The sequence below is a fragment of the Mastomys coucha genome, unplaced genomic scaffold, assembly GCF_008632895.1.
Source record: "Mastomys coucha isolate ucsf_1 unplaced genomic scaffold, UCSF_Mcou_1 pScaffold8, whole genome shotgun sequence".
Taxonomy (NCBI): Eukaryota; Metazoa; Chordata; class Mammalia; order Rodentia; family Muridae; genus Mastomys; species Mastomys coucha.
In genome coordinates, this window is record NW_022196914.1 from 64,131,299 (window position 1) to 64,149,712 (window position 18,414).

The window sequence follows — 18,414 nt, forward strand, 5'->3', positions numbered from 1 at the left end:
TCTCCTGAACTGAGAAGTGAAATTGGGCCTCTAAGTCTGTTATCTAAAGCACTGGGTTTCCTATTTGAATTTTCAAATGTGAACAAGCCCCCAATTATTTCAGAGTAATTCCCAAAGTAACATCAATTGAGATGATGTAGAGTACATTTTTAAGCATGGACTGTCTTACTCCTTACTCCACCTACATATGCAAGGGTCAGTGCTCACACCATCAAGGGGACTTACGCTACTCACTGCCGTCAGAGGACTGGAGGTCGGTATGGGAAGCAGCCCTGCACCAGGCACCAGGCTTGTCATGGTTGGAGCAGGAGCCAGTAAAGAAAGGGCTTTGGCTTCTTCTGGGATTTTACCTGCAGAGGCAAGTTCCAAATATGACGGAAAGCAGAAACACCACACCAACTTTACAACTATGATTTTACAATTACCCTTGCACTTAAAAAATAATAACAATAAATGAATCTATCTATCAGACCCGTACAAAGAAACAAATAAGAACATAAGGCTCTCCTTTTATCCTGCTCTAGTAGGAAAAATAAAAGTGAGCAAAACTTCAAAGACTAACAATCTCATTAATGGAACATTATTTTAAAAACTGAATAATGTAGACAATTATTTAACACTTTGAGCTATGGGTCACCTGTACTGGAAACTTAATGTTCATGAACCAAACGATATCAAGCATGGACGCTTTCCCAGGACGCTGTTTTCGCGGTGATCGAAAGTTGTGTTACACATGACAACCGTTCGTGTTGGCTGCGTCACTAATAGCACACAGAACATCAGATACAGAAAAGAAGAACATTTTTTAAAGTTTAATCCCCAGAAATGGCAAATAACCAAATTAGTCAAAAAAAAAAAAAGAAAAGAAAAGAAAAGAAAAAGAAAAAAAAACAAATATGTGCGAATTGAAATTTGCTCCATAATGAGTGTCTCTACCCTGTTACTGAAGCTACCTATTTGAGAAGCAAACAATTCTGATAACCTTCCAAAAGACTCCACTCAATCTCAAATAAACAGAAAAAAAACAGAAAACTTGAACACATAATCAGCTTGAATTTAAAAAGGTCCATACCCATTCATCAATAAGGTGCCTCACCAACTAAAAACCTAGAGAGAATCCAATCCCAAAGATGCCTTAGGTGATTGATAAAAAAATTAGGGACTGAACAACAAAAATTTCCCTAGTCTCAGGAAACTTCTTAAAATACTAACTTTAGATGCAGTTTATATATACTTATCTGAGAATAGAACTAATGCTTACAAATGTTTTTCTTATGAAGCCTGTAATTTTCTAACAGGAGTAATAGTAAAATCACTTTAGTAACAGTAAAACCATTTAAGAAAAATGCCTGCAACTTAAAAAAACAAGTTTATTTTGAAGTTCATGATCTGCCATATTTGGTTTCTGAATTTAAAACAATTTGACAAAGACTATAACTTGCACATTTTTCCTATCTTCTTAGCAAAAAAAAAGGGGGATGGGTATATTTCTCAAACTTGACCACATATATAAATTACCATTCCTATTAACTTATTAAGAGTGTCTTAAAACTGCATTTTCAAAAATCACACAAGCTGAAATCTAAGTGGTAAATTTTCAAAAGCATCATGCCTTGTTTCAGTGGTAAATGCTATTTACAACAACCAGATGCACAAAGATAAATAGATAAACAATCTCTCCCCAAAGACCTCAAAGCACGGATGGAATTCAAGTTGCAATTTAAAACTTTAGATAATGGTTTTAGCTTATCTATAGAAAAAAAAATAGAATTACAGTTTAGTGGCTTTACAAATGCATACTTTCTAATTTTACAGCATCTAAATTTAACTAATTTTAAAAATGAGGTTATTACTTTAAATTCTGGAGAACAAATTTCTTAACATGCAGAATGATAACAAGGTAAGCCTTTCTGAAGATATAAAATAATAATGAACTACTACTCATCTATATATGCCCATATATATATATACTATACTATTTATATTAGTTATCACTTCTGATGAGTAGTAACTGCTATCCTGAGGTATACACTCTATGCTTCAGTATCCTAATTTATTCACCTGAGTTGCAATCTAGTAATGTGCCAAATTGAATATTATTTGTCAATAAGTAAACCCAGCTATCTATACAGTAGAGACTATACAGACAATAAGGTATTCAACATGAACCCCAGCTCATTACTTAGTACTGTGAGGCTTCAGTTCTGTCTTAAGTATTAGTGGGCTATCAGAGTTCCCTACCTCATGACAATAAACTGTTAAAAATCAGTAACTTTAAGCTCATATTATTTGTCTTACTCTATTAAAGATACTCTTAAGAAAAATTCCATTGTGCTATTTCCAAACTATAGTTCTGTAAACTGTGTCCTCTAAAGCTTCCCTTGAGTATATAGAAGTGTAAAACAAGCAAGCATTTAGCATTTTCCCCAAACTACACTTCAAAACTGAGGTAGACATCTCTCATACTACTATGAGTCCTCACTTCAGAATCGACTTAAAAAGCTAGTAACCTCTGAATAGTTTTCAACAAAAAAATTCAAGCAAACAAACAAAAAAAATGCATGCAAATAAATAATGAACAGTTTTCTCCAATTTCCCCAGAAGCAACAAAAGGCTTCATAAGACCAAGGTAAAAAGACAAGGACCTCCCCCTACCTTCAGATGGGAAAAGAAATGCACTTATTTTCCTTGATGGTTTTATATTGTCTACAGTTCTAGGGGGAAGGACAAAAATTATAAGCCATCAGTTGGTTTTTATGAGATTTGTAGACTTGGGGAAAAAGTAAGCACTGAGCCCATCAGAAAATGTTCCTAAGATTCTCGTGTTTTAATGTTTGAAGATCAAAATGTACCTCAGTAACCCACTAGACCAACCAGAAGGCCTGAGCATCTTCACAGAACTGCACTCTAACTTACTGCAGGACAGTTTGGTTCATCTTAAGGTTGAGCTCTGTTAATCATTCCCCATAAATTTGCAACATATTACGACCTCTTAATGGAATACCATTCACAAAGAACTGGAAAACCAGCTTATAAGTTAAAAGTGAAAGATTTAAAAAAACAAAAAACAAAATAAAACAAAAAAAAGGGACAAAAGAAAAAGAAATGAAATTAAAGCAAAACAATAAAAACAGAGACAGGGCGTCCATCTTCTGCGGTTCAGACTCCGATCTCATTTCCCCAATGAAGGTTTCACTTGGCGGCAGGTTTAGTGGCATGGCAAACAATGCCTAACTCAGGCAAGTGTAACAGGTCTGCCTTGGCCAGTCTAGTCATCTAATAATGCACAAATATCACATAGAGAAAACATACAAAACCAAATTAATAGTCAAAATCCATCTACCAGAAAATGTGGACATAAAGTTATGACTGATGATTAGGCTCACACCTGTACGTTGATCTTACTTTTTCTAAATGTTAACATTTATAAAAAGAAATCTGAAATGCACGTAACAACAAGAAGGTCATATTTAGACAAGTATAATGAAGGTATATTTTATTCAAAACGGCACATTTTATTAACAGTAGTCCCAGCTAAATGGGTACAAATACCACTTTTCCACTCTCTTCTCACATTACTGTCTGAACTAAAAGCCAGCAAACTGAAAGAAATTGCAAACTTTGGTAAAATGTTTTCTATGGCCTTTCTCGTTTACACCAAAGTGCTGCTTCTATGGGGCTGAAGCATGCAGCAAGTCAACTGTCCAGGGCACACACAGCCCGTGCACCTCTGTCAGAGCTTCCTCCACTGCAGACTGCCTTCATCTGCTTCTCTCACTCTGCTCTCTTTTCTATTTGTTTAATGTAACAATGCATTACTTCTTTGCTGGAAGTGCATAATCAGACTTAGCAGCTGTAAAAGTCATCAGCTATATTTGAAAGACCTAATTAAAAAATGTGTATCTTATTAAGGTACCTTAAGATATTTTATTAAGGTACAGATTAAAAACTGCAGTAAATTTTTAGATTTGCATGTCCAAAAATGGTAAAGTTTTCTTGCAAAATGGTAATATTAAAAATGCTTAAAGTTATAGCTGACTGTCTTAATCAAGCAAGCAAAACAAACAAATAAAAACTCCCATATTCCATAACCTTGAAAGTTTCTTACAAATCACTCTCTCTGATCGTATGGGATTACAGCAAGGCTCCAACAATGATTTAAAGTTCTTCCTTCAAAATCAGGAATGATAAAAGCCTATGCTATATACTTTTCTGCTACTTCTAGTTTAAGATTTGTTTCCTGTGCATTTTCACAGCATGGAACTTTGTAGAATGAAAAACGTCTCCCTCTCTCACTTTACTGGACTCTGAAGACCAGGATATATTGGCAAATAATTTACTTTTCCCCATGCTTATCTTCCCTATCTACTCTAACCCTTAAACACAAGAAATATGCTGTTGAATTTATCTGAGGGAGAAAAAAGAAACCAGAACTTCCTGTTCTGGGATTTCAAAATTACCATTCTAGGAGGAGCTTTATTTTATAATGCTCTTAACATTCCAAAACAGGCATTCTGAAACAAGCATAAAACTCCCAAAGTGCAGCAAACTCCAGATGAACTAATGATTTTAATGTAAATCTAGCAACTACAAGTTTTTAAAATTACATATAAAAAGCCCATTAAATTTTTTCTAGCATACTTTTATGCTATAAAATAGTTACTATCATCTAGCAAAAAAAAAAAAAAAAATTAAAATGTATGTATATAAGCCAGTCAGTACTCTAAGTTAATTGAACATTAAAACTGTCAAAATCAACAGCCAATTATATATGAATGTCTCTGGAAAAACATAAATTTTTTTAATAATAATTAGCTCTTAAAGCAAGGCAAGATGTAAAATTTTACAAGTAACTATAAGGCTTTGGGCTTCGCTCCCATCTCTGACATCACTCCCTGATGGAGGCTTTAAAAATTGCTTTCCAGTTACCCTCCCCAATAAAAGCCAATCAAAGAAAAAAGTTCCAGGTGTATAACAAAAATTACACTGAATATGAAACAATAGTCTCATAACAATAGAAAGGATATTTGAAAGAATAAACTGCGTATTTTTCAAGTGAATATAAAATATCACAACCCCAATTTGACTGAATATACATTAAGCTTTACTTGGAAAATTCTTAACTCTGTTCTCGAGTATATGCTTACATATACAGTTAAAATATTTTTCATACCAACTTAAGTTTTTAAATTCTAAAAAGCTCTTCTTTTACAATCTGTGAACTGGCTACAGAAAAGTCAAAGCCAGCTATAAAAGCAAATATTTGATAAATTTTCTAAGTGTTCAGTTGTAAAATCTCAAATATCCATAAGTAATAAACTAACCACTTCAGTATAATTTTCTGCAGATGTTTTTTCTTCTTCAAATTTCATTCTCTTTTTCACACACACCAATGTGAGTGTGCACAGACTCACACATAGAGTACTGGCCAATTTCCAGGAAAGCTAAAGACTATAGTAACAGACAAGACAGATATTAAAACAATAAGAAAAAAAAAAACATAAGATACCAACCTTCTGCACAAGGAACTACTATCAGAGCTCTGTCAATAAAAACCGTGTTAGTTAGATGCTGGGCCACACCAACACTTGATGGGTCACGAAACTTAATATAACATACTTTGGAGGAAAAAGCAAGAGGTGTATTGCTGCAAGATAAAAAGAAAACATATGGATTAGTAAACATTTGCATGGTTTTATAATTTTCATTTGAAATTTCTTTCTTACATCAGACTTAGATAATTTTTCTTGCTAAATATGACTAACACGTGAAATAACAAATTTTAGTCATTTAACACTGACTTGTCCAACAAAAACAGAGGTCACTCTAGGGGTGCATACAAATCAGTCAGCCCATGAATGAAATTAGAAACAGCTAACATGGTATCAGTCAAAATCCCTTCACAGAACTTGCCATCCTCAAGGCTTCAAATTGTAGCCTCTCTCACCCCTGATTCCCCAACATTTGTATCACTAAAACCGTGGTTAACCCATAGCTAGTGGAGCATGGGAGGCCCTGGATTCACCAATCCAAACACACATCACTGAAAACTTCACAGTAATCATACAATTAGGTAATATGGAACCAAACAAGTGATTTTGCATGGCTTCAAGCTAACAAAAACAAAAAGATTTTACAAACAAAATATTATGTAATTTATTTTGCAAAACAGTAGACACTCTAGTCTATTTGATTTAACTCAATTATCTATGCTATTTCTCATTAAGTCACTGAGCAACTGTTTAGTAATTATAAAGTCATGTTTTAAAAAAGATTTTATTTTTAAGTGTAGATATACACATGTGAATGCTAGTGATCAATAAGTCCAGAAGATATCAGATGTCCTGGAACTGGAGTTACAAGAAGTGAGTTGCCTAAAGTGGGTGCTGGGAACCTAAAAGTAGTGCACATACTCTAACCACTGAACCACCTTTCCAGCCCCTCCAGTCACTTTTTTCACTGAATTTGTTCTGTGTGATCCATCTTATATAGTAACAAATCTACCTTTAAAACAATGTAGAAGAGCACTAAATGGTTAAAGTTACAGCTACACTGTCAACCTGTGGTGGTTAATACTGCTAGTCAAATCGACTAGATCCACATTCACCAGAGACCATTCTATTAGATATTATCTAGATTAGAGTAACTGAAGTGGGAAGACCCACACTAAATATGGTTGGTTCTATTCCCCAGGCTACATAAAAAAGAGAAAGCTGTGAGAACTCACTCTGCTCCTAAGTGGCCCATGAAAGGGTTGTTTGACCCCAAATGGGGTTGCAACCCACAGGCTGAGGACTGTTGATACAGTACTTCACAGTTCAGTAATTTTCATTTTGTGGTACACTTGTACATGCTAGACAAGCATCTGCCACTGAGCTACATGCACCCGCAGTCCTTAAGCAATTTTGTTAATCTTCATCTTCCACCAAGCCCAACTTCACAATTATTTTGTAAACATGTAAATATTTCAGCTTTGAGAAGTGTTCTATTGAACATTACAGATTTCATATAGATGTTAACTGACAAGCAAAAGTTTATGTTTATTGTTGTTGTTATTATTATTATTATTATTATTATTTTGGTATTATTATATTATTTTCAATACAGGGCTTCCCTGTAAATCCCTGGCTGTACTGGAACATAGAGATCTGCCTGCCTCTGCCTCCTGAGTACTAAGAGTAAAGGCATGCATAAAGGCACACGTCACCACTGCCAAGCATCAAAACTGTATTATTAATAAATTAGTTATGTTTATGAATCATATGCCTAGGTCGTTCTAGTATATCTGAACAATCTAATAGAACTATTTTTCTTTATACCACTTTATTCTGTGATACTAGGGACACTACACTCAAGGCCCCAAACACGCCAGACAAGTTTTTAAAGTTTTATTTATTATTATACGCAATTATACTGTAGCTGTCTCAGACACACCAGAAGAGGGCGTCAGATCCCATTACAGATGGTTGTGACCCACCATGTGGTTGCTGGGAATTGAACTCAGGACCTTTGGAAGAGCAGTCAGTGCTCTTGCCTGTGGAGCCATCTCTCCAGCCCCCAAGACAAGTTCTCTTAACTATGAAACACACCTCTAGCTCCTAGCACTTTAAAATCTAATTTTGTTCTACAGGGTCCCTATGTTGCACAGGCTTACTGAGTTTCAAATCCTCCTCTCTCAGGCTTACAGGCAGATTACACACACATACACCAAAACTCATGACCACAGTTTTACTTTTCAGAAAGTGGACATACTCCGTTTTATCTGAAAGTAAGCTTCTGTAGAAAGCAGCTGTCTGCACAGCAGCATGGTGATGAACACCTTAAATCCCAGTCTTTGGGAGACAAAGGCAGCTCTGTAAGTTCAAAGCCAGCCCAGTCTACAAATCTAGAGAAACCCTGTCTCAATAAACCAATTTAAAAAAAAAAAGCACTGTCTAAAAGTAGCAGATTTTGACCTCGTTTGTTTAATCAAGTTTTAGGTTCTTTTAGAATATAAAACTTCTGGGTTTTAAGTGGAGAGACATTTAAAAACAAACAAACAAAACCCACCTCTAGGGACAGGTTAAATTTCTGGGATCCTAAATGGGTATTCTTTCATGAAACATGGTGATGTTACTTTACAATGTTACTTTACAAATGCCAATGTAGTTACCAATATGTCCAATATTTTATTAGTACACCTAGATATACCTAAAGATGTATCTAAAGATGTAAAGTGGCTCTCATGATGCTACAACCCTTTGACACTGTCCCTCATGTTGTAGTGGCCCTCAACCATAAAATTATTTCTGTTGCTACTTGGTAGCTATTTTGCTGTTTGAATCTTAACGTAAATATCTGTGTTTTCCAATTGTCTTAGGTGATCCCTGTGAAAGGATCATTTGATCCCCAAAGGGGTTGCAACCCACAGTTGAGAATACCTGCTTCAGAAGATCTATCAAAATGATATAGTTTTATGGACATGGACAAATAGTTTTATGTATGCAATTACTGACGAACACAGCATTTTCCTAAGGACTCCAAAAGTACTTTGGATGGCACAAATTTCCAAGTCTTCCTTATGAAGTGCTGACACTGCCTGCAGACCTACCAATCACTGCTGATGATCAACACTTCCAAATGTATCTAGCTTAAACATTCATTTGTAATTAAATTTTAAAGATAACCAACATATAATGACAGAATTTCAAAAACACTCAACACAGCACATGTCTAAATATTACTTTAAAGCACATCAATATGAAAAATGCTTATTACAGATTAAGTTAAAAAAAGTTTATAATCACAGTGTATGACTCCTTTGATTACACTGCATTATAATAGGCACATATAGAGGACCAGAAGAAAAAACATGCTAATGAAAGGAGTTTGGTGGAGTGATGTTAAGATCACAGACTTTCTTGTTCTCCATTCTATAAAGAATGGCTGCTATGGTTAAGTTACAGAGTAGCCCAAGAAGGCCCTGGTGTGTTGAAGGTTTGTTCCTCAGCTACTGTTGTTTTTGAGGTTATCCAGCTGAATGCACTAGTAGGAGATGGGGCATGCTTCAGCAGCAGTGTGTACCTTGGAAGAGATTTTACCTTGTCCCTGGCTCCTTTCTGGGGTCTGTCTATTTCCTAACCACCTTATTTCTGCTTGGCCATAGGCTGAACCAACAGAGCCAGTCAACACATTATGAAGCCTCTAAAATCCTGAGGCAAAGTACTCCCTGTCTGATGAGCTTCCAAGTTTGCCATGGCAACAAAATATAACAGACACAGCATATGTAATTTTTTAACGTTAACTAAGTTACTGACATAAACAGACTTTTACTTTGGTTCTTGGAATTTCAAAAACCAGAAAAGTAGGACCCCAGAGCAAGCAAGAAAAACTGCACAGGTGAAAAATCTCCCTGGTGTTGGAAATCAAAATAGAATTACCCCTGGGGAGGTTAATCATCTGAAGGAAGGCACAGGGGAACTTGCAGCACACAGACACTCCCCACCTGTGTTGCTTGCTACACTGCTATGTTTAAAACTATAAAAATTCATTGATCTCCACACCATGATGTTCATTTTTCTATATAAACATTACATTACAATGATGTTTACTGAAAAAAGCAATTTGTATAAATAGATATTCAGGAACTATAAAATTCAATTATTGTGCAAAAAGTTGGGACAGTAATTCTGGATATGATATTTAATTATCTGGCAACAGGAAAAAACTGTCAAACAGTTCTTAGTATGTTCAATGAATGTCTACAAGGTTCCTTTTTTAATATTCTGTATTATCTGGGCGAGTGTATACGCAGGTGTACCTGTAGAAGGAGGTCAGAAGACAACTTTCAGCAACTGAATTCTCTCCTTTCACAGTGGGTTCTAGGACTGAACTCGTGTTATAGCCTGGACCCATATAATTGGCCTGTTTACATGAATGTTTAATGTGTAAAAATTAAAATGAACCCTCCTATCCCCCTTCTCAGGATATGTAGGATCCTGGCCCTCACATAAAAGCAGGGTGTGGTGGTGTGTGGCTGGGGCACCAGCACTCCAGGTAGATTCCCCAGAGTGAGCCAGCTAAGCCAGTCTGTCAGAGCTTGAGATCAGAGAAAGACTCTCAAAAAATAAAGTGGAGAGCAAAAAAGGAAGACACCTGATGTGACCTAGTTTCATACTGCACTAAAGAAAATGTACCTCGAATTTTAAATCAAACAACTGTTCGACTTCTAAATAGTAATCACAAAGCAATGTTTATATGATAATCAAGACAACTATCATTATCTTTGACAAAAGAACGCCACTTTTTATACACTTCAGCCCCAAACTACAAGTGTATCCTTAAGGACCAGCTAGCATAACTGCATTATGGAGAGATAAAGCTGCTAATAAAGTTTATCAGTATCACTAAAAAAAATCAGAATGCGGCTCTACTTCTAAACTTATGAAAACTAGGAAAGAGTTTTTGTCTGGCAACAACTTTGCCAAAGGAATTATTGTGACATACTGACTTTTTTGTTTGTTTGTTTTTGTTTTTTGAGACAGAGTTTCTCTTTATAGCCCTGGATGTCCTGGAACTCCCTCTGTAGACCAGGCTGGCCTCGAACTCAGAAATCCGCCTGCCTCTGCCTCCCAAGTGCTGGGATTAAAGGCGTGCACCACCACCGCAACAGCAGAGCTGTTTACCCCCTTTGATCTTTAAACCTCACATTTTTTTCATGCAGGAAGGAAACTGGATTTATTCAAGACCAGCCCTGAAGAAGTCAAGGGAGACTCTTTAAGATGCATCTTCCCAAATGCCAGTTAATACCTGGCAGTGTGTTACATTACAAACAGCCTTTCATTGGTGCTGAAAAAAATCCTCTATTTCTTCAGCCCCTCTACTGTCCCAAAGTTAATTTACAAGAGTTCAGGGGCACAGTATCTTAATGATTGGCTTCCAACCCTTTCATACGAACACGCCTCAACTACTAAATTACTCAATTACTAAATGTTGAGCATGTAAGCTGATAGCTGAAAGCATCTTTAAATGTTAAGAGATACTACAAATGTTAGTGCCACAGTTATATCACACCTTACACTCATGCACTTATGCAGGATTCTTGTCAAAAACACACTGCTTGAATCTCAGCATATAATCTCACACTATATGTCATTCTACTAACCTACATCACAAAATGTCAACTTAATAAAAGAATTTTTTTTAAGTGAGGAAGGGGCCTGTTCTAGACTGGAGATAACTAAGTATCATGGTATTCTCTGAACATATACTAGATAAAAGAGGGAGGGGAGCACTATTAAAACAATGAATTTTCTTTCTTTTTTCTTATCTTTTGTTTTGTTTTCTGAGACAGTTTCTCTTCACCCAGAGAGCACTGAACCTGACCAGGGTGGGCCTGAACTCAAGAGATCCCCAGCTCTGCCTTCTAGAGTGCTGGGATTAAGGCGCATAGCACCACACCCAGCTAGAATAAATGAAAATTTAATAATCAACTGCACCAAATGAAAAGAATACTAATGGGCATTCACTGTTTTATTTCAACTTTTCTGAATGCATGAAATATTTCCAAGAATAAAGGAATTAACATCAAATACCCACATTCGTAAGAAATCAATTTGTAGCGGTTCCGCTACTTACAGAGAGTAGAGATATAATGTGCTGTGTGCATGACTATGAAATAAGCCAAAATCTTTTCCCAAAAAATCGTGGGCATCTTTTCCTTCAAATAATTTTAGTATAAAGAACAAAATACTGTGAACCTTAGTATTTTCTTAAAGTTTATCAGTGAATGTTAAGAACTGTAAAACCATTAAGAATTATCCCATTAGTTAATATTGCATAAGGGAAATTTACCACTTCAAGTACACTGCCTAGGAAGCGATGTAGACAAATGCCAATTAGGAGCTGGATTTTAAACACAGTACACAGTACACAGTAGCGATAATTCTGCACCGACTTATACTTTTTGAAACATCTGAGCCAGTGTGACCTTCTTGGAGAAAAATTCAGGCTGTTGCCAAAAGGAAAGATTGACGTGATCCTTAAGATCCTGAATACTGGCTCGGTTAGGAAAACCACAACGATGGTTAATGTCTAAGATCACCCCGGAGAACAAAAACGGCCCCAATTCCACGTTGTCATCCTCACTCTCTCTCATCAGCACTAGCAGCCTGACACTAAGACCTAGAGGTCCGGGCGTTGGCGGTGCTGGCGATCTCCACGATTCTCCCAGTGCAAAAACGTTATAGGCATTTGCCATGAGGACTACCGCCGGCCCACCTGCGGCCATCTTAAGTTCGGGGGAAACCAAAGGCCCGGGGCACCCAATTCGAAGACCCAGCATCGACCACAGTCCTGGAGGTTCGATAGGGGAAGGCACCCCTAAGTCCTTTGCAGGAACCCCGCGTGGAGTTCAATCCACAAAACCCCAACGCGGAGAGCCCCGCAGCCGGCCTAGTGCCCTCATCAAACATGGCCGCCTAGGTAAGGCGCGCGGTCACGTGACGCCCGCGCTCCCCCGTACCTCGGCGCCCGAGGTCTGGATGGCGGCGCGCCCCTCCCCCCACCGGGCTCCAGCACTCACTCTGGGGGGTAGAGCCGTAGCTCCTCGATTTCTCCTAGGAAGGAAAAGAGCGTCCGCATCTGCTCGCTGGTCACCGCCGACGAGAGGTTCGTCACCTGAATCACCGTCGTAGGGAAGAGGCCGAAGCCTAAGCCCAAACCGAAGCCGCCGCCGCTGTTCATCCCGGCCTCGCTGCCGCTGCCTTCCCGCTCCCCAACGTCCACGACGCGTCAGCGACGGAGCCTGGGAAGCGAAGGCGCGCGGCCGTGAGCGCGCTCCCGAGAGCTAATGCTCGGCGCCGGGCACGTCTAGCCGCCCATCGCGCAACTCTCCTGCTCCGGGGGCTGCGCGCGCCGGCCGGAAGCGTCGCCCTGGCAACGCGGCGGCTCCCTGCGGGTCCTGGCCGCCCGCAGCCCTGGGGGTCAGGTCGCTGGAATTGTTGCTAGGCTTCTCTTGGTCTTCAGATTTACCCGCTGCTGCAGGGAGGGTTGCGGAGGGCTGTGCCTACAGACTCCAGTCACTTCTCTATGCTTCTGTCAGCTAGGAAGCCCGGCTCTTTCTCCAAATCAGGCGGAGGAAACCAGAGGCCTGGGCTGCAGTGGTAAAGGAACAATGACATCTGGACATTTTAAATACACACCTGACCAAACCATAGCCTCGTGAATTTTCAAAATTGGCAGGCACCCTAACTATGAGAATTCTTGGAAATCTTCACACCAAGTATGGAGGTTAGGGTAAATGAGTGAATGAAAGGCTTTGCTGTCAATTTATAACATGCAATTTATTCACTAGCTGGCCCTAATATCTATACTATTAGGCAAAGGCAGGTAAAAGACACAGACGGTCTACATACAACTGGCACCTTAATACGGCGCAATCCTTTTCAACCAGAGCAGCTACATCCAAAGTTCATGGTTCAAGTCCATTCCTGTAGGCCCACAATATAAAAACATATTGTGGTCCTGGAGTTGCCCCACAAACCACAGGAAAAACCAAACTCAGTTAAATAGGGATGATTTATTGTACTCACACCCCAAGGCTGATCAACCAGGTTAACAGCTCACAGCTGAGCACTGGACATTTCTTAATGGCCATCTTATAAAGGTTAAAACCACTAAAACAACAATGAGCACAAATGCAGGTTCTGGAAGTGCTGCCTAGTGGTCAGCCCTCACTCAAGCTATTTTAGACATATTGACCTTTAATTTGATGTGTCCTACATGAAGCTTATAATTGTGGAATTTTTTTAAGATTAACAAACATAACATACAGAACACAATAGGGTATGTGATCAGCATGACTCTGCTCTGAATCAAGTTATTTTTCTGTGTCATTGACAGGTAGGCATATTACAGCAACAATATGAAACAGCTGGGAGGCATGGAACAAAATGGCTACAGCTATGCTAGAGTGGGGAGGCCTCAACACATGTTCTATTATTAAACTTTGCCCTTTTCACATTTGTACTGATGGTCTTAAAGCAACAGTAGAGCTGAGGGTGCAGTTACATTGGTAAATGTTCACCTTGTGTACTTGAAAGCCGGGTGTTGACACCATAGACCTGAAACTGGAATAAACCTGTAATCTCAGCACTGTGGAGATCAATGGATGGATGGATGGATGGATGGATGGATGGATGGATGGATGAATATAATGGTAGGTTAAAGGGCTCATACCTGATTGGGAAGGAAGGCAAGTTTCTAAACTCTGAGTTACCATTGTTTATATTCTTTACCTATATTCACTCATACTACTCTAAATGTAACTTTAAAGTAACTCCTTTGTAAAGGAGTACAACACTAAATGTACAATGTATCTTTTTTATATTTTTTGTTTTGTGAGACAGAGTCTCACTATAGCCTTTATTGACCTGGGCGTCACTATGTGTATCAGACTGGCCTTGAATTCATAGAGATCCACTTTTCTCCCAAGTCCCAAGGGATTAAAGGTGTGTGTATCATTCGTGTGTATTATTAAATGTATTATTTGTTAGTTTGCTCATTTGGGGTTTTTTTGAAACAGGGTTTCGGGCTGGAGAGATGGCTCAGAGGTTAAGAGCACTGACAGAGGTCCTGAGTTCGATTCCCAACAACCACATAATGGCCCACAGCCATCTGTAATGGAATCTGATGCCTTCTTCTGGTGTGTCTGAAGACAGCTACAGTGAACTCATACATAAAATAAATAATTAAAAAAATAAAATATTGAAACAGGGTTTCTCTGTGTAGCCGTGGCTGTCTTAGAACTCACTCTGTAGACCAGGCTAGCTTCAAACTCATAGATCTGCCTATCTCTGCCTCCCAAATGGTGGGATTAAAGGAGTGCACCATCACATCCTGGGTCTATAATGTATTTGTTAAATTATCAGTGCGAAATAAAGAAAGACAAGAACTTCTATTCAGGTAAAGTAATTGTCTCCAGGAAAGACAAATACACCCACAAGCAACATACACACGGATTATCAATGCAGTGTAAAGATACACTGAAAGGTTGATGGAGATTAGAGGCAAAGCATCCGGGTAGGTACTCATTGCAGTAATCAGCATGAGCTAAATAAGATGCAAAACAAAGGTGAGTGGTCTTAATAATGGAAAGCAATAAGCCATTCCAAATTTGAACAAACCTGATGGAAGAATAAACTTATACACTCAGAAAAAGACAGTGTACATGCATTCAGTTTGGGCACAATTACAGGACCCCTAGAATTGACAACAGCAAGCTTAGAACACTGGCTCCAGCTTGAGTGTGCGGCAATCTATGGAAGCACTGCTGGGCTCTCTCCCAGAGTTTCTGGTTCAGTAAGCTGAGAGTGAGGTCTGAAATATAAACTTATGAGTTCAGGTGACAATGCCGCTGGAGATGGGGGATGTGAGCAGCGTTTTGAGGAACACTGGTTTAGAAGGGTGTAAATGTAGCTCACTCAGCAACTCACTGATCTTCTACAGATCGAGAAGCACCAGGAGATGTTTAAGTCTCCAGTTTGGAGGATTGAGTAAATGATGCCACAATTTATGTCAAACAGTAGAAAGGAAGAACTGCTTTATGAGGAAGGGGCAGAGAATATTAAGTTCTATTGTGGACATGGCTTATGACTTGAGATTGGAAGTAAATACAGTTGTGCTGAAACATACTATTATTCTCTCTTATGTGGCTGGGGCAGAATATTCATGAACCTGAGGCCAGTGTGGGCTACCTGAGGATACCCTGACTAGAGAAACCAAGAACTGAGGACATTGGGATGTGGTAGAACACTTAGCTGGGGTTCATAAGTTTCTGAGTTAGAGTGGGAAGGAAGGGAGGAGAGAGAAGACGGGAAGCAGGAGAAAATGCATCCTATCTGATATGTGTGCATGCACACAGGTGTTTGGAACAAGGCCCTCCCAGGAGTGAAGTACAAAGTCTTCATTTTTCTTAACCATCATTATTTTTTTAACCATCATTAAAAACAGGATTTGAAAAAGTTAAAGTTATAGGTAAGAATCACCAAGTCTGACTTCAAGGGACACCTTATCAATTTTTTTCCATTTCACTGCAATTATTCAATCTCTGTAAGGTTATTCGTAATGTTCATTCTTTCAATCCTGATATTAGATCTTTCTGAAAAAACTTTTACTTATGGGATTAGAGTTTAGTGGTTAACAACACTTACTCTTCTCCCAGAGGACCCTGAATCAGTTGCCAACACCCACCGGTGATTGTGTGTGTGTGTGTGTGTATGTATGTATATATATATATCTAGTTCCAGGAGATTACATGCTATCTTCCTTCCTCCTCCGGGCTCCTGCACACATATTAGGCAAATGAAACCATGCACATGCACATAAACGTAAAGAATGACTCTAACATTTTTATTACCATTGTATGCATGTACACACATATATGTGCACATACACGCATGGCACAGTGTGCATGGAGATCAGAGGACAACTTTGTGATCAGTACTCTCCTACTCCACCTTTATGTAGGTTCCAGGATTCACTCAGGTTTGCCAGGCTTGCCCAGTGCACACGTTTAGTGGATGAACCATCTTGCCAAGTCTACCATTAGTCATTTACCTCCTTAGAGCAGTGGCTCTCAACCTTCCTAATGCTGTGACCCTTTAATACAGTTCCCCCTGTTGTGGTGAATCATAAAACTATGTTGTTATTCCTTCATAACTTAATTTTGTAATTTCCATGTAGGAACTCTGGCTTGCTCACAGACTCGTGGCTCAGCTACCTTCTTTCACACCCTAAACCCACCTGCCTCGGGATAGTACCACCCACAGTGGGCCGGGCTCTCCCATGTCAATTAACAATGAAGAAAACACCCACAGGCGTTTGCACAGGTCAATCTGATGGAAGTGACTCCTCGGTTAAGGCTCTCTCTTCCCAGGTATGGAATGATGATAACTAAAACATGCCATCCTGTTACTTAGATCCCGCTGGTTGATAATATTGCTCGACTTGTTTGTATGGCATGCTCTGCAGAACCCTAGACCAAAGACACTTCCCATGCTCTGAAAGCATGGTGGTGTACACTGCTGTTTGTTGATGAAACCATATGTTACAGAAAGAGTAAAAGCCCACCTGAATGGGGCGGGGAAAGATCTTTTCCTGCTCTATTGATTCTCTAGCACCCTCTGCTGATATTTGTTTGGTATTGCACCATCAAGCGTTCGTTTTCACTGTGCTGAAAATCAAGGATGAATTATTTGACTCCTCGACTGTTTGTGACCACTAAACTTCTCTCTGTAGTTGTTTAAAACTCTTACTTGAAGTGGCTGGAGAGTGCCTTCGCAGTTAAGAACACACACTGCTCTTTCAGAGGACCTGAGTTAGACACCCGTCACCCGTGTCAGGCTACTCAGAACCTCCTTGTAACTCCAGCCCCAGGATGATCCAACATCTCTGGTTTCTATGTGCCTTGTTCTCATATGCACACACCTATATGCCCACATAAACTTACAAATAACGAAAACAAGTCTTAAAAATTAAAATTCTTAATTTAACTAGTTAGCTTGCTTCTTGGGTTTGCCCCTCTGTCTGCATAGTCTAGAAGTGAGATGAATTGAGGAAAAAAAAAAAAAAAACGAATACAGCTCAAGCTGGTCAGGTATGCAAATCAGCCATTGCCATGGCTGTATGGGACACGGAGAATTTGAGCAGTTTTCAAGTCTGTCCCAAGGGTAACTTTTAAAAAAGATTTGTTTTTATTTGTTTATTTCCCTGCATGTATGTACACGTGCCTGGTGTACAGAAGCCAGAGCTACAATCAATTCCCAGCATGACAACAACAAAAAGGCGGAAAAAATGTTTCAAAATGAAAACATAATCCGAACAATGTCTTGTTTTTCTCATTGCTATGATGAAATACTCTTGACAAATAAACTTGAGGGAAGGACTTACTTTGACTCAGAGCTCTGGGTTACATAGTTGTAGGGAAGTCAGAGCAGCAGGCATCAGAGCAGGTCATCTCCTGACATCTGCAGTCCAGGAGCAGAGACTGGTGAGTTCTGTGTTCAGTTCACTCTCTCTTCTTATACAATTCAAGATCCAAGCCCAGGGAATGCAGCCACCCACAGTAGGCAGGCCTTCCCATGTCAGTTAACTTAACCAAGGGAGTCCTCCACAGGCCTGCCCCGAGGCCTGTGTCTAGGGTCATTCCCTATCTCATTAACCTGAAGTTAACCATCACACAGAAAATGCCTAGTTTATAAGACATTGCAGTTTAATTCAGGTACATTGTATGTATTCAAAAGGTAAAGGAGCAAAAGAAAAACCATAATTTAAAATTTCAATCAATTAAGAATACTGGGAATCCCCCCTCCCAGGTACTTGGGATTGAACTCAGAGCTTCTCTCATGTCTTAAGACTCTACCACTTAGCAGCACC

At 39.0% G+C, this 18,414-nt stretch overlaps 1 protein-coding gene across 4 annotated transcripts in view; it reads right to left on the bottom strand.

The window, feature by feature from the left end:
• The window catches only part of Srek1 (splicing regulatory glutamic acid and lysine rich protein 1), a 33,640-nt gene extending 20,752 nt beyond the window's left edge, over positions 1-12,888 (bottom strand). Inside the window, exons 1-3 of one of the 4 annotated variants that reach the window (XM_031359822.1) lie at positions 12,563-12,888; positions 5,514-5,647; positions 235-350 (exon numbers count right to left, since the gene is read on the bottom strand). In XM_031359822.1, the coding sequence (XP_031215682.1) occupies positions 235-350; positions 5,514-5,647; positions 12,563-12,723 (411 nt within the window). In that variant the 5' untranslated portion in view covers positions 12,724-12,888. The other 3 variants (XM_031359821.1, XM_031359824.1, XM_031359823.1) reach the window with 3 other exon arrangements.
• Between the last annotated feature and the right edge of the window lie 5,526 nt (positions 12,889-18,414).